The 16,261-nt window shown below is 31.0% G+C and overlaps 1 protein-coding gene across 2 annotated transcripts; it reads left to right on the top strand.

The window, feature by feature from the left end:
- The first annotated feature begins 8,512 nt into the window (after window positions 1–8,512).
- Window positions 8,513–11,742, top strand: LOC115706363 (4-hydroxy-tetrahydrodipicolinate synthase, chloroplastic). Of its 2 annotated transcripts, XM_061108311.1 has the most exons (4): window positions 8,572–8,753; window positions 8,861–9,018; window positions 9,985–10,068; window positions 10,516–11,742. In XM_061108311.1, exons 2-4 carry the CDS (start codon window positions 8,933–8,935, stop codon window positions 11,441–11,443), a joined length of 1,098 nt encoding a protein of 365 aa, XP_060964294.1. In that variant the 5' UTR covers window positions 8,572–8,753; window positions 8,861–8,932; the 3' UTR covers window positions 11,444–11,742. The 2 variants fall into 2 exon arrangements, with proteins under 2 accessions (XP_030489842.1, XP_060964294.1); XM_030633982.2 differs by having other exon boundaries at window positions 8,513–9,018.
- The last annotated feature ends 4,519 nt before the right edge of the window (window positions 11,743–16,261 follow it).

The following is a 16,261-nucleotide window of genomic DNA, read 5'->3' as shown; positions in this document are numbered from 1 at the left end:
ATAATTTTATTCTAAATTATAATACATATATAAATATTATATTTACTCAAAAATAATTCTATTATAATACAATACTATTTTATTGATATTTTTTAGTATTTTGAATTTTTTTTAATATACTTTTATTTAGTTAGAATCTCTTAATTAAAATATAATTTATTTGGTTTGAAGTATATTTTAATAGAAATTCTAATGTCTATTTTGTTTACTAATTAGTGGAAGTTAAATTAATTGATTCGTTCTGTAAATTCCAACAATAATTAACCCAAAAAAAAAAAAAGAACTGGCTGGTGTTATTACACACTCTAGACTCGTTTGGCACAATTTTTGGAAAAGCTAAAAGCTGTTTTTTGGAAAAACTGTAAAAAAAAATGTGTTTGGCAAACAATCAAAAAACAACTTTTTGAAGAATTTTTGGAGAAGCTACAGCTAAAAGCTAAAGCTGCTCCAACCCAACTTTTAGAAAAAGTTGTTTTGATTAAAAGACTATAATAATTTTTTTTTTGTACTAAAATCATATTTACTTATTTATTACATATTAAAAAAATAAAAAAAAATAAACTAATTATAATAAAATAAATAATTATTAAATCTCTTATAAATTATATTTTATTTTAATATTAACAAAGAACATCAACCTAGAATTTTTCTTATATACTTGAGTTTCTAATTTTTTTTTTTTTTTACATTTAATAAAACATAATAAACAAATACTATAAATTATTTTTTTATCAAATTCATACAAATTTATATTTTAAAAAAAATTAAAAATATATATAAAAAATAAAATATTATATAAAATAAGTTTTTACATATTTGTGATTATAATAAACTAAATTATAACATTATCATTATTGTTGACCAAAAGTCAATCACTCATTTATTTTGATGATAAACAAATATTTGATTATTATTTGTTACTAATCTTTTCTTGATCATTTTGCAAGCAAGTTCACAAAGTATCAATATTTGCTCGGTAAAGTCAAACATAATCAAAGAAGTATATTCAACAAGTATATCAACTACTTCATAATTCATAAGAGCAAAAGATTCATCAAATGATCAACAACTCAAGACTCTATTCAAAAGAGGTCTTCAAAAGCCCAAAGTCAAAAGTCAACCCAAAAGTCAAAGTCAAAGTCAAAGTCAAGGTCAACTCTCGGGAAAAGTCAACTTTGGATCAAAACATGCAAATTAAGCTAGGAAGCTCATCTACATCAAGACTACAAATAATCAAATGGTATAAATTTGCTTTAGTCTTGTTAAAGTGATTTGCATAGTACACTAGGATTTATAAGTTCAAAAGTTTGGCTCACTAACTTGTGCGACAAGTTATTTCACAAAAAATGATATCTAAATTTTCTAAATTGATTTTTAAGATCACATATCATTTAACTAAGAGAACGCAACTGGAATTTTTGAAATCGGATAAACGAGTAAGAAGTTATGCACGTTTTAGTTCGAAAAAATGAACCTTTTGCATCTGAAATTCCGGTTCCCATCCGGAATTCCGGTTGCCAATCGAAATTCCGGTTGTAACCAATCCGGAATTCCGGATCACGGCTGAAGTGGCCTCGAAAAATGTGCTAACGGCTAGTTTTCATTCCTACACTATATAAACTCATTTTTCACTCAAAAATGTAGGTTGGTTGAGCTTCTATTCATCATATAACATCATTCTAAGTGTTCTAAACTAAAGAGTTATCATCTTTTCATAAACACACCAACCACACACACTTGAGCCAAACTTGTTCTTATCTTCTCTAGTGTGCTTGCAATTCTCTCTAGGATTTTACTTTGTTTTCCATCTTATTAGAGAGAGTTTGCTTTGTATTTCAAAATTACATATTCATTGTATTGAGAGGTGAGGTTGGCACCGGTAGAAAAACAACTCGGTTGTAGGTGAGGTTGACACCGATTTTGTAAACAACCCGAGAAAAGTGAGATTGGCACTTCAACAATCCGGCGAGGTTGATAGTCCTTGGAAGAAAACTATTGTGAGAGGTTTGGGAAAAACCTTGGTGAAAAATTTCCCGGTTGTAAGGGTTAGTCAAGTCCGTTAACTTGGCTCGATATTGGAACTCAAAGCTAGGTCCATAGCTTTGAAGACCAAGGACGTAGGTGGCATAGTTCTACCAAACCTTGTAAAAATTGAGAGTTTGCATTTTCTAATCCTTGAACTCTTTACTTTACAAGTTTGATTATTTTTCATAATATATTGCTTGCCATATTACTTTATTTTATTTGATTAAGTGGCTAATTGCTTAATTTTGTGTTAAAAGTTTTGATTTACCGAAATTAGTATAAATTTCTAATTCATCCCCCCTCTTGGAAACATATCTTGGGCTAACAATTATCATTATAATAGATCTTAACAACTCACAGTACTTTAAAACTTATAATTTACCAAATACTCAGCTCAGCTTTTTTCCACAGTTTTACTACAGCTGCTTTTTTTCACATCACAGCTACAACTGCTTTTTCTCACAGCACAATTGTGCCAAACTGGCCCTCAACCTACTACATTCAAGATTTTGTACATGATACAGCTAGAAACCAACTAATACAGAATTAAAAAGGTTAGATGATACATATTATATGTTGATAACATTATGACTTATCTTCACAAATATTTATAGCATATATAAATGTACAAAATGTGGACAAGCTCTTAAATAGAAATGTAGGACGTTTAATTTAATACATACTTAAATAAAAAATATATATATATAATAAACACTCACATATATAATATTATACTTACTAAAAATATCATAATTTAAGTAAAATCACATTATTTTTAATTATGGGATTAAACTTAACAGATATGTAATATCCTCAATTTTAAAAATAAATTAGCAATCCTAATTACCTTAATTAAATATTAAGATAGATTTATATTATAATATAATTAAATTATGTGATATCATTTCAAAATATTTGAATTTAAGATTATATTTATGAGTTAGAGGTATTTTTATAATTTTGACATAAGAAGAATAAAATTTCAATTTTGGTATATATTGTATTATTGGACTATATTGTTCGTTTCTTTGTATTACATGTGAATTTTGATAAGTTGGCACAGTATAGTTACAATCAAGTATTTTGACTAGAACTGAATTTGAAGTCATTTGGGGGTCCAAAATTTATAAATTATGTTGTTATGACAATAATATGTGTATTGTGATACATGTATTTATATGAAAATATCATGTGTTTTAAACAGGGCCGGCCCAAGCATTGGGCAGCTTGGGCCATTGCACAAGGCCCTCATTTTTTTAAGGTCCAATTTTTTTTTTTTTTTTAAAAAAAGGCCTATTTTTTTCATTTTTTTTTCCTATTATTTATACATAAATAAAAAAAAAATAATTGAAAATTTATGAAGCAATTTTTTTTTAAAAAAAAAGCTACTAATAGAATTGTAGTTTTAATGTACATGGTTTTTTTTTTTTTTTAAAGGGCCCAATTTAAAAATTTCGCACAAGGCCCCCAAAATGCTTGGGCCGGCCCTGGTTTTAAAATTACTTACTAAACTGCCCTTGTATGATGAGTAGGATGATTTTTAGTCTTAGGGGCAAAATGATTTTTTGACCAAATTATAGTAAAATGAGGATAAAGGGTTTTACTTCTGAATTTTAAAGAGAGACTCTATTTTTTGGTTTTGAAAACCCCCCATCGACCCCCCTCTCCTCTATATCCCTCTTTGATGTGTTCCTTTGATTTTGAGGAAAATTATTACTAACTGGAGGGGATTTGATGTGATAGCCTTTAGGAGATCAATTGAGAGGTACGCAGTAATTCATCTTTTGTTGTGTTTAAATTTTGAATTTTATTTTCAATTGGATGAGCGAGCTTGCATGGTGTTCTTACTTAGTGTTATTGAAATTGAGCTTGGTGTTTATTTGGTTGTGATCAAATCTTGGTGTGATAATTGGAGTTGAATTTGAATCCTGAGTTTGAGTTAATTTAGGGTTAGTAATTTCTGTCAAAATGTTAACTCTGAGCATGAATTTGAATTGGATTTTTTGAAGCTTTAATATTGAGAATTATGTGATTAATGAGCTTAAGTGTGTGTCTTAAGCATGTAGCATTTTGTTGTAATATGTGCTTGCATACACTTTGATTTGGGCTTAGAAACCAATGACACTATATGTGTAAAGTTTGTTTTGGTTTTGTGCATTTTCGAAGCTCTAAAAATTAGGTATTTTGGGTTTTTTGAACCCAGTCATTGCGGGCAAGCTTATGCTCGTCGCGACAAGCCCTTGCATAAAACAAGGGATAGCCCATGCCCAGTTTGGTCGCAGAGACCTCGAGGTGACAGTTTAATTTTTTTCTATTTTATTTTGATCATAATTTTTTACTCCAAATTTCGTTTTGGATGTTTTTTATATCGTTAGAAAGTTCGTTACGATCTCTATTATTTGGTTCAAAGTTGGAGTCCTAAATGTGAATAATTATAATATGATATTGGAGATTAAACTTATTGTGTTTTAAACTTGAGATTGTATAGGGTTACCGACACCTGTTCGAGATCACTTATGGATTGGAACTCTCCTCGTACTTTAGAATCTAGTAAGAAAGCAAACCATGCACTTAGAGTATAGTGCAATGACGCACTTATATATTATGTGGATAATTGGATAGAAATGTGAGTTTTATTACCCTAAAGTTTCTATATTTGAGCATGTATTAAATGAGTTGTATGCAAATATATCTCGAGGATTGTATGTGTAAGATGTAATTGGATTAGGCATGATAAACACCATCAGGATTGCCTAGAATTTCTCCCAAAATACTTGGCAGTTTAGGAATAAGTCATGTGGCAATGGGATTTACACTACGGAACGTGTCATCTTTAATCAATTCTGAAGTTTGTTATTTTGCTAGAATTACAAAAGATTGGTCATTTCCAGGAGGATCTACTTACGGATGGTTCTTGTTTTTTGCTCTCCGTGAGTGAATTCAACCCATAAAAGATATGGAAGAGTGGTGTCGTTGTAAAGTGCGAGACCAGTACATATATAATTTGAAGAGTGGTGCCAATGTTGAGTGGTGTGGCTATACATGTAAAAGATATTAGGGTTAAGGTTAGAGTTAAGGTTAGGATTGTATTATTTTTTCAATGGTTCATAGTTTATGACTATGTAGAAACGATAGAAAAAGTTATTACTGTCGATTCTAAGAGTTGATTGATGGAAAAAGATTTTTTTGTAGTAGTGATTCATTGCTTCTTTTCAGCTTCTAACAACATTTTTTTTTTTTTTTTGAAATCAACTTCTAACAACATTGAAGTCACTTTTATTTGCATCTATTTCTTCGGTAAAGGCTTTCTCTTATGTCGTGTTTGGGTGATAAAGAATTGAAATTACTTTAAGAAAAATTGTAAATTTATGAATTTAAGAAACAGTAAAATTTTCATTTAATAATATAAAATTGAATATTTTAATTATAAAATTAATAATATGCTTTATAAAATCAATAGTGCGGTTGAAATGCTTTTTCAGTTTGGAATGTTGGTGCAAGATTGTCCTGCTTTCTTTTTTGAAAAATATTTTAATTTTTTTTGTCATACGATCTATAAATAGGATCACTCATTATATTGTAAGACGATCTTGTTTCATGTCAAATTGTAAAATTAATGAGCATAACACTCCAATTCTAACTGAACTACTTTCTATTATAAGAGATGAATATATTTTACCACTTGAATAAAAAAAATTCTATTAAAAAAAAAGTGTATTGTACCGCTGTCATTTCTAGCCAAATACTAAGGGTGATATAAGAGTATAAAAGTCCATAGACTGAGTAAAAGTCTCAATTATAATTTCATCACTTTGGATGCAAATTATGTAGAGGCCATATAAAGACAATGGCTTATGGCTTCACTTTGCGAAATGTATTAGAGACAATGGCTTAGCTTATTTATTATTAAATAAGACCTATTTTTAATGTCATTTATAATTTTATTAACTATGCTCATTAGCTTTGAGCTTTGTCATTATTGCCAAATTATGTGACTATTATTAAAGAGTGCCCAAATGGCCCACGTAATCTTAGTCAACTGCTATGCACGTTACACAAAAAGGAGCCCACAGAAGTCATGGATTAAACGCTTGGGGCTAGCTCAAGTGGCCATAGGTGGGTGTGTGAGTGTTGGAGGTCCTGGGTTCGAGTCCCAAGTAAAACATGATGTATTATATAAACGCTTGAATAAAAAAAAAAAAGGAATTATTTCATCTATGTTTCTCTTTGACCAATGGTCTATCCTTATGGGTTGTACTTTTAATAGATATTACTCAAGTAGTATTAAAAAAATTTAAGTTTTTATACTTAATTTTTTTATTTAATTAAAAAAAATTATTTATATATTATATGGGCTGAGATTATTCAATCGGCTGAAAAAAAAAAAATTAAGAAAAATTTTTTTTAGCAAAAAAATGTTGATATAACTTGAGTATTTTGTATATAAATAAATTTTTGATATAATGTAAAAAGATATATTTTTTTAATTAAATAGCTAAATTAAGCATAGAAATTAAAATTTCTCTTTTATTATTCGTTATTGGATCAAAATCTAATAGTATAGTATTTTTAAAATTAATTTTTATAGTTAAATTTTTTTAGTTTTCATCAGTGGGTGAGTAATACTCATTGAGAAGTGTTCCTTCATTTCACATAGATCCATCTTTTAATATTTTGTTTCTCCACTATATTTTAATGGGTTATTTGTGTTAAAATTACTTAAATTCTACAATTAGGGACATTTAATTACATAAATTAAAATTTTAGTAGTAAAACTATCTAAATCTCTAAATTTCTATTAAGTGTCATGGTAGACATACCATAGTATACATACATGTATATACGTGACAAATTTTTAGTAGAAATATTGGCAGTAAAACTATCTGAACTCTATGATTAGTAACACTTAACCACATAAACCAATTTTTTGGTGGTAAAATGTAACGTCCCCACTTCAAGCCTCCATTGGGCCCTTACACCCACGGACTAATGACTTTTATACACGAGTACGTCACTCTGGTTGCTTTATGGACTGACGACTGACCCTATAGACCAACACAAGTGTTTCCAGCATGCTTTGTCCTCACTCACACACTTCCTGGGAAAACTTCCCAGGAGGTCACCCATCCTGAAATTGCCCCAAGTCAAGCACGCTTAACTGTGGAGTTCTTTCGAGATGGGCTACCGAAAAACAAGATGCACCTTGTTTATATAGGTAGTACCATTTAAGCTATCTTCAACTGTGTAGTCCCATACCTACACAGTCTCAGAATCATCCCACTTGACCTTCCCCAAGCAGTGTGGGACTGCACAACTTACCAGGTATTTCCACTTACGAATCACTGTCACAATCACCCCCCTTAACGGGGTCCGACGTCCTCGTCGACCACACTTCCGTCTGGGTCAAGGCTCTGATACCATTTCTAACGTCCCCGCTTTAAGCCTCTATTGGGCCTTACACCCACGGACTAATGGCTCTTGTACACGAGTACGCCACTCTGGCTGCTTTATAGACTGACGACTGACCTTACAAACCACCAACACAAGTGTTTCCAGCATGTTTTGTCCTCACTCACATGCTTCTTGGGAAAACTTCCCAAGAGGTCGCCCATCCTGAAATTGTCCCAAGTCAATCACGCTTAACTGTGGAGTTCTTTCGAGATGGGCTACCGAAAAACAAGATGCACCTTGTTGATATAGGTAGTACCAATCAATCCATTGAAGCTCTCTTCAATTGTGTAGTTCCACACCTACACAGTCTCGGAATCATCCCACTTGACCTTCCCCAAGCGGTGTGGGATTGCACAGCTTACTTGGTATTTCCACTTACTATTATGCCAAAGCTTATATTGTGTTTATAAATATCAGTTTTATTTAGAAATATATGTTGTAACTAGCTAAAATACATATATATTTTTTTCTTGATTTTTTTAGGGATGCGACTGCCCCACCTCGCCTTTATGTGGGTCCGCTCTTGCTTATTCCTATTTTTTTATTTTTATGTTTTGATTCCTCTTAACTAAAGGCCACCTTAGTTTTTAGAGATTGAGGAAATAAATTTTTGAACAAATGTGATAACATCTTGTTCAAATTATGTTGATCTTTACTAATTTATACTTAAAGTTAAAGTTGTGAGTGAATGTGTATATTTTTTATTCTTCTCATATATTATATAAGATCATCTCTAATGCAAGAATTATAATTTGTGCTAAATTTAACTCAAAATATATCTCAAAATGTCTAAAACTATATTAAATTATGTTCCAATGCAAGCAAAATAACTAAAAAAAATTTGCAATTTAATTAATTTATTTTCTTTTCTTTTTCAGATTAGAATGTGAATTAAAAATAAAAAAGCTTTCTGTTAAAATTAACTTTAACAAAAATCGTGCAACAAACAAGAAATATTTAAGTGATAAATTTATATTTTAAATTTTAAAATTGGAATAACAACCTGTGATTTTGATAATATTCTTTTATTTTTTTTAAAAAAAATAAAATAAAATTTGAAATGGAAGGTACAAGAATACTAGACTCAGAAACCCTGGTCGGTCGAAGGCGGCCCAGCCCGTCTATTATAACAAAACAAAACCCTTTCAATAGTCTCCCGCAGCCTCCTATAGCCTTCTGCTTTCACTCACCATCCCAACCCATTTTCTCCACCCGAAACCCATTTCATGGCCGCTGACGCCAACGGAACCTTCTCAGCTCATTATCTATCTCTTACCGTAATTTCATTCACGTCTATTCTCACCACTCTCACCATTCACTGATTTTTTTTTTTTTAAATAAAAATCCCTTCTTGCACTACAACTCTTCTTTTACTTTGTTCCAGCCATCTGAATAGGAGTTATTTCCGGGTCGGGTTACTCTTTTGAGTTCGGGGTCTATTTGTTCGGAATTGAAAATGGCTACCTTAAAGAGCTGTAGCGTTTGCTTGCGAGACTCGGCTCTCCAGCTTCCGCGTCACAATTCTGGCGATAGCTACAAGAGGTTTGTGCCGTTCTATTTTAATAATTGATTCGAGTCAGCTCTTTATATATATATATATATATAAAAAAAAAAATTAGTTTAAGAAATTATAGTCATGATTCATGTTATTTTATTTATATATTGAATTTAATTTAGTTCTTTATCCATGAAAATGTAACATACATATATAGACTTTTGTTTGTTGAGGGGTAGCTTCTTGTACTGTACAATACTACTTAGAAATGGTGAAATTTCTTTCTGGGTGGATATAAATGGATAACCTTGTAGCTGTATAACACCATTTATTTTAAAAGTTGTATTGATTGACTAATCATGATGCCCTTCTCCCTGAAAGTACTTAGAATTTATAATTCTTCATAGTGCCTATAATTGCTTCACTAAATAACAACTTCACCTTTGTAGATTTTGAACTTTTCTTCTTAATTCTTACTTTTTAGCATTTAGCTTCAATATAAAGACACCCTCTAAGGTATTCTTTTGTTTAGCTCCTCATGCCTGCTGAGCAATGCCAATTTTGGCCCTTAAATAAGCTGCTCTGTGATAGTTGTTAATGTTTCTGTTCTTCCATTTGTACTCTGGAGAGGCATATCTGTCTAATAATTAATCACCATTATTCCATATAGTCTATTTTTGCATATTGGTACTAATTATGCTGTTTTCTAATAAATGCCAGCTCCTTGCAATTTTTTATTTTTATGGTTTATGGATGGTTGTGCTTTATCCAAAGCTAATGCAGCTACTGTGAAATAGATAGTACTGACCATCTCCTTGCTGGTTTGCATATTGGTACTAAATAGGCTAATTATCTACTAATTACCATCTTTGGAAGAAATTCATGGTTTATTAATGCTAGTGTCTTTCCAAAGTGAATGCTAGCTACTGTCAAACAGAAAGTATCAATTTTTTTTGCCACAATCAAATATCTGTTGGCTTGCTGATGTCAATTACTTTAATTCAATGAAACAGGAGAAATGCCAAATGGAGAGCTCCACAAGCAGCTGTACTTCCAAACTTTCATCTTCCTATGCGCAGTTTTGAAGTTAAACACAGGTAAACTATGATGTTTTATTTTCTGAACTGAGTTATGTTTTCATTTGTTTCATGTGCATAATTGCGGCTTGCCTTTTTCCAAATCCCAAAATTAGGATCATTTGAACTGTGTGCATGTTTGATGTTCACACATGCTCTCTAAAGTAGAATTTTCTTAAAAAAAATTTTATTTTAATGTTTGTTGGGATCGGAAATAGTCAGTTTTTTTGGGCTCGATACCTTTTTTATTTTTTATTTAGAAATAGATAAATAAATCTCGACGTGGGTATCTAGGAAGTAGTCACTTAAAAGTAAATTTTCTCTAGATACGGACCATACGGTTAGTAAATTCTATTTTGAATATATTCCCTGTATATGACTGATGTTAAAGATTCTAAACTCCTTACAATTTATGCGAGAAGGAGACAAACAATTTGTTGGGTCTATAATGGATGCTCTTGTTTGCAGGACGTCAGCAGAAGATATTAAGTCTCTTAGACTGATTACAGCTATCAAAACTCCATATCTACCTGATGGAAGGTTTGATCTCGAAGCTTATGATGCATTGGTGAATATGCAGATTACAAATGGTGCTGAAGCCGTGATTGTGGGCGGCACAACTGGCGAAGGCCAATTAATGAGCTGGGATGAACATATTATGCTCATTGGTCACACAGTCAACTGCTTTGGTGGATCAATCAAGGTGATTGGAAACACCGGAAGCAATTCTACAAGGGAAGCTATTCATGCTAGTGAGCAGGGTTTTGCTGTCGGAATGCATGCTGCTCTTCACATAAATCCCTATTATGGCAAAACCTCTTTGGATGGATTGATTGCACACTTCAATAGCGTGATTTCCATGGGTCCAACTATTATATACAATGTTCCATCTCGAACTGGACAAGATATTCCACCAAGAGTGATTGATAGAGTAGCAAAAAGTGCCAACTTGGCCGGTATTAAGGAGTGTGTAGGAAATGATCGAATTGAAGAGTATGCAGACAAGGGAATCGTGGTGTGGAGTGGAAATGATGATCAATGCCACGATGCTAGGTGGAGTCATGGGGCTACTGGAGTCATATCTGTTACCAGTAACTTGATACCAGGGTTGATGCGAGAAATCATGTTTCGAGGAAAGAACCCTTCACTTAACTCAAAAATATTGCCTCTTGTCAACTGGTTATTCCAAGAGCCAAATCCCATTGGCTTGAACACAGCCCTTGCTCAACTTGGGGTTGTGAGGCCGGTTTTCAGGCTGCCTTATGTTCCTCTTCCTCTGGAAAAGAGGCTGGAATTCGTCGACTTGGTCAAGGAAATCGGGCGGGAGAATTTTGTAGGAGACAAAGATGTTAAGGTTCTCGATGATGATGATTTCATCTTGGTGGGCCGGTATTGATTACTAGGTTTCTTTATTGTATTGTATTCTATTTTAGGCGCTATACTCTTGCTATGAAGAAGAGGTCATAAATAAACTTTCATGTTATGTTACAGTGTGAAGCAGATTTTTGACTGTGTTGGTTTTAAATTACAGTTGACGATGGTTTCGTGTTTTCCTGTGTGCGTATGTTTTAATTACTTGTGTGCATTTATGTGTCATCTACATGAGTGTTGGTGCTGTAGCCTGTACTGCTGTATTATAATCCATTGAGAAAAAGGATTACATAATATTTGAAGCTTATTCTGAAATTTTAAACACTTCATGTCACTTTCCTATTGGTAAATTTATTTACCTTGCTTGTGCCTTTGAACCAAAGAAATAGCTGATGATTAATGAAATGAACAATTAGCTCTGCAAAGCTCCACTCATATCCATCAACCTGGCAGAAACGACCTTTTTCTTTGTTTTTCTTTTTCCCCTTTCTCTCCACTATTATGATTAACGATGTAGGTCATAGCTTTAACGTAAATTTCACAAAGAACAAACTGAGCATATTCATGTCATATAATTGGGCATCGGTCACGAATGAATCCAGTCTAATTTAATGCACATTTTTTTTTTTTTTTGTGTGGGTAAAAGCTCGCTTTTCATAGAAGTTAACAACTATAAAAATTCATAATTTAATTCCTACGTGAAAGGATTACAACAACTATAAAATATAATTTGTTGTATACATAAAACTAGATTAGATAAGATATCATTTGTGTAGCTTGATCAGTTTCCCACCTCGAATATATTATACTATATTAAAAAGTAAAATAAACCCACAAAAGTAGGTACCCATAGAGGAAGATTAGACACTAAAATAATATTTCTTCCTAGTTGAGTTGAGAGGATGACAACTTGTTTTGAAGCTGAGATAATAAGGCTTGGTTCTCTTGGTGAAGAAGAAGAGCTTTCTTTCTTAACCTCTGATTCTCTTCCATGATGGTTTTATTCTCAATATAAAGTCTCAAGTTCTTGACTTCCATATCCACTTTACTTGATTTTCTTCTCCTATTTCATCATTAAAGAAACTCTTTTTTAGTTTTATATATAACTTAATTATATTAGACAAAGGCAGAGGAAAACAGAGAGAGAGAAAATACAGAGGAAACCAAAGAGAGAGAGAGAGAAGAAGAAACCTGTTAAGGCCATGAACTCGAAGGTTGTATCTCTTGGAAGAGGGTCTTCTAAGGCGAAAAGAAGAGTATAGGCCGGTAATAGCAATCCCAGTTATCATTTCTGACGAGTTCATACACATTTTGTCAGAGAGAGAGAGAGAGAGATAGGACCATAAAAGATTGCAAGAAGTATGTCACTAGCTAGAAAAAGCTAAAAGAAAGTATGGATTCTTTAAGATGGGAATTGTAGATTTAAATAGGAGAGGAGATATTATTATGGCTTGTAATGTAGTAGGAGGAAGAAAAATGAAAAGGTGAGAGATATAGCTGTGGTTTTGTTTGTGTTTGTGTGGTAATGATGGCAATTGGCATATACAAGAGGAGTCATCATTACAAATGGCCATTTTGAAATATGCAGAAGAAGAAGGAGGAGGAGATTGAAAAATTTTCCACTCTAATATTTATTTATTAATTAAAATTTTGCCTTTTTGATTGCTTTCGATTTCATTAGAGTAGTCTTTTTGGGGGGAGAGAATAGAAGCCTTTAGAGTTTAGACTATAGTACACTATTGGGGGCTCACACAGAAAACGACTGTATCTGTATACACCATAGGCGTATAATAATATATAATACATTACACCATAGCGGTCTTCCTCTTTCAAAAGAAAATTAATTATGTAAAATTTTGACTATTGTATTATTACATTTCAAAACAACTCTCACCAAAGTTTGAAGAAATTTCTAACGTTGTTGGCTGGTTGGTATATAATTTATATATACAAGTGGTTAAAAAGGGTGGAAATCAGTGCTTCTTAGGTTACATTACATACATGTTGTTTCCATGAAATTTCATGAATACATATTCGAGAAAATGACACGTTACACGCATCGTACGGATACATGCAGTGAAAATTTGAAGAAGAAATAAGTACACGATTAGCTCATTTAAACGTGTTAAATAAATAAATAAAAATAATCATAATTAATTGTACTGCTTTAACGTAATTAACAAATATTTTAGGGTAATTCTACAATAGACACCCCAAAATTAGATATATCAATGCACCCCTGAAACTCTTAATAATTATTGGATCTTATATCAAGTACACACACTATTTGGTGGAGTGCAATACAGGAAATATTTTTTGTATTTAAAACACACGTACAAACCCTAGAATTAAGTGTTTTTTATATTTTTAAACACACACCCACCCCTCTCTATTAAAAAAAAGAGTCGACCAATCTTCTTTACAGAAAAAAAAAAAAAAAATTGAATCTCATATTTTTGCTGCTAAACCCATCGTTCTGCTGAACCCATATACATATTTCTCTCTCTCTCTCTCACTCTCACTCACTCTCAGTCTCCACTCACTTATGAATGAACCCTGTTCTTTGTTTTAATTTTTTAATCTATAATATTTCCCTTTCCTTTATTCCATTTCTAAACAAACAAAACAAAACAATATATTTGTAATTTCTAATAATAATAATAATAATAACAGCAAAATTAAATGCCAGCAAACACATTGAATAAAACAATGTAGACGTTCTTCTTAGCCGCGTTACTGATTAGTTGCAGTAGTACAATCGTGGCCCCACCCTAATCATCCTCCCTCCTTTGCTACATGTTACCATCTCTAGTCTTTCAATCTCTATGAATATCTCTCTTCTTACAAAAACTCATACACATAGTTGTCAAAATGACAGATCAAGATCAAGAATAAATTTCTTTTTGTTTTCTTGAAATATTTTTTAAGAGATTAATGTGTTCTGCAATATGATATTAAAACTTTGAATAAATTGAAATAAGAATGAATTAAAATGAAATTACAAAAAAAAAAAAAAATGCACTAATCACCTTCACCGGAGAAGAAGGTCTGGGCAGTGAAGTCATTTTTTCCATTTTAGTAACTTATAATTATCCTTTTTAATATTTAGCCAGGTGGACCAATAAAATAATAATTAAGGGTATATATGAATGCTTCTTTATTGACCAAATCAACTAAATAATAATAATTCAAATCTAATTTTAATTCAATACACTACAACCTACAATAACTTTCTAAGAATTTTCTATGTGGACCAATTATACTACAGCATAGTGGAACTATTAATGAGTCTATTTTATGGGTGTCTATTAAAGAATTTCCCAATATTTTATATCTCTTCAAAAAAAACACAAATATTATCTTTACACACATGTCACATGAGCATGACACGTAACAGAGACATTTGATAAATATGAATGTAGTTAATTAGTTGTTAAAGTCGGTGGAGTAGTCTACATCTATCTATTTTATAATCAGCAAAAACAGAAAAAAAAAAACCATCTATATATGGGTATTATATATATATATATATTTTTTTTTTAGTCATATGGGTATTATATTTTAATTTGCCCTGGTTCGAATGTATAATATAGTTTCTAAAGGCTATGGGTTGAAAGTTTAGTTAAAATTTTACAAATTATATTAAAAGTGAAGTGTTTTAGGCCAACTTCAAGGGCCTTTAAAAACTAAATAATTATAAATAAATATTAATCATGTATTTATTTGTACTTTTATATTATAAATGTATTTATTTATTAAGAATATTTGCGGTGCGGGCAGTATAATTTTTAACTATTTTTTAAAATCAATTTACATATGCAGTTTTTCTAATTTTTCAAACCGCACATGCGCATCGCGAAATTAAAAAACCGCAGAAACTGTACTGCAAAAAAATGGTGCGATGCGGTGCAGTTTTTACGGTTTGGACTATCACTAATAATTAAACTATTACAAATATAACAAAACTTGAGTAACACTTGTCAAAAATACCATAAAGTTTGAAAATAAATATAAAAAAATTAAATTTAGTGTAATATTTAGTATTAAAATATTCTTATTATATTAATAAAATAATAGAATAATAAAGAATATAATATTTGATGTAATTTTTAGTGTTGTGGTTGGAATTAAAAAAAAAATTAATGTTGAAATAGTAATTTTTTAATGTTGATTTAACAATAAATTTGAATTTCTCCATACCCTTAGTAGAACACTTCGGTGTATATATATGACTGGTGTGATGTCACTTTATTTGATATAGAAAAAAAAATAAATATTTTTTATTTATTACATAATTAATCTTAATGAAGCAAAGTTCCTACAATTTTGTAAAATTCTAACTAAATTTTAACTATCATTGTCTAGTCTAGTTTTCTTTTTTTCAGGGCAATACATAGAAGTTGTATTGTATGTATAAATATGGTCAAAAAAGTTGGTAACTACTGTTTCATTTGAAAAAAGAAAATATTGTATATTTGTTCCAAGAAAAAATAAAATTATATTGTACATATGAAAGCATAGGGCCATGTTCTTAGTATTCAACATTCAACAAAACTTTGGCGTAAGGTCTGTGTTTGAACACATCCTCTACTCTTGGCCAATTACACAAGAGTAATAAATTCATTCGCCTGAGTTCAAACATCCAAATTCAGATTTACTTTCTCAAATAATATTAAACTTAATCATTAATACTTATGCACTAGTTTGAAAAATATCACCAAAAAGAAAAATATTTTATATCCAAGATCAGAAGATTTTACTGTGTTGAGTTTCCAAATAACATAATAACAGACAGCCCTTGAGTTTGACTTTGTAATAAATGGCTTATTAATTAATGGAATTT

The sequence above is a fragment of the Cannabis sativa genome, chromosome 1 (assembly GCF_029168945.1).
Source record: "Cannabis sativa cultivar Pink pepper isolate KNU-18-1 chromosome 1, ASM2916894v1, whole genome shotgun sequence".
Taxonomy (NCBI): Eukaryota; Viridiplantae; Streptophyta; class Magnoliopsida; order Rosales; family Cannabaceae; genus Cannabis; species Cannabis sativa.
The sequence above is the reverse complement of the archived record's forward strand: the minus strand, read 5'-3'. Positions and strand labels throughout refer to the sequence as shown.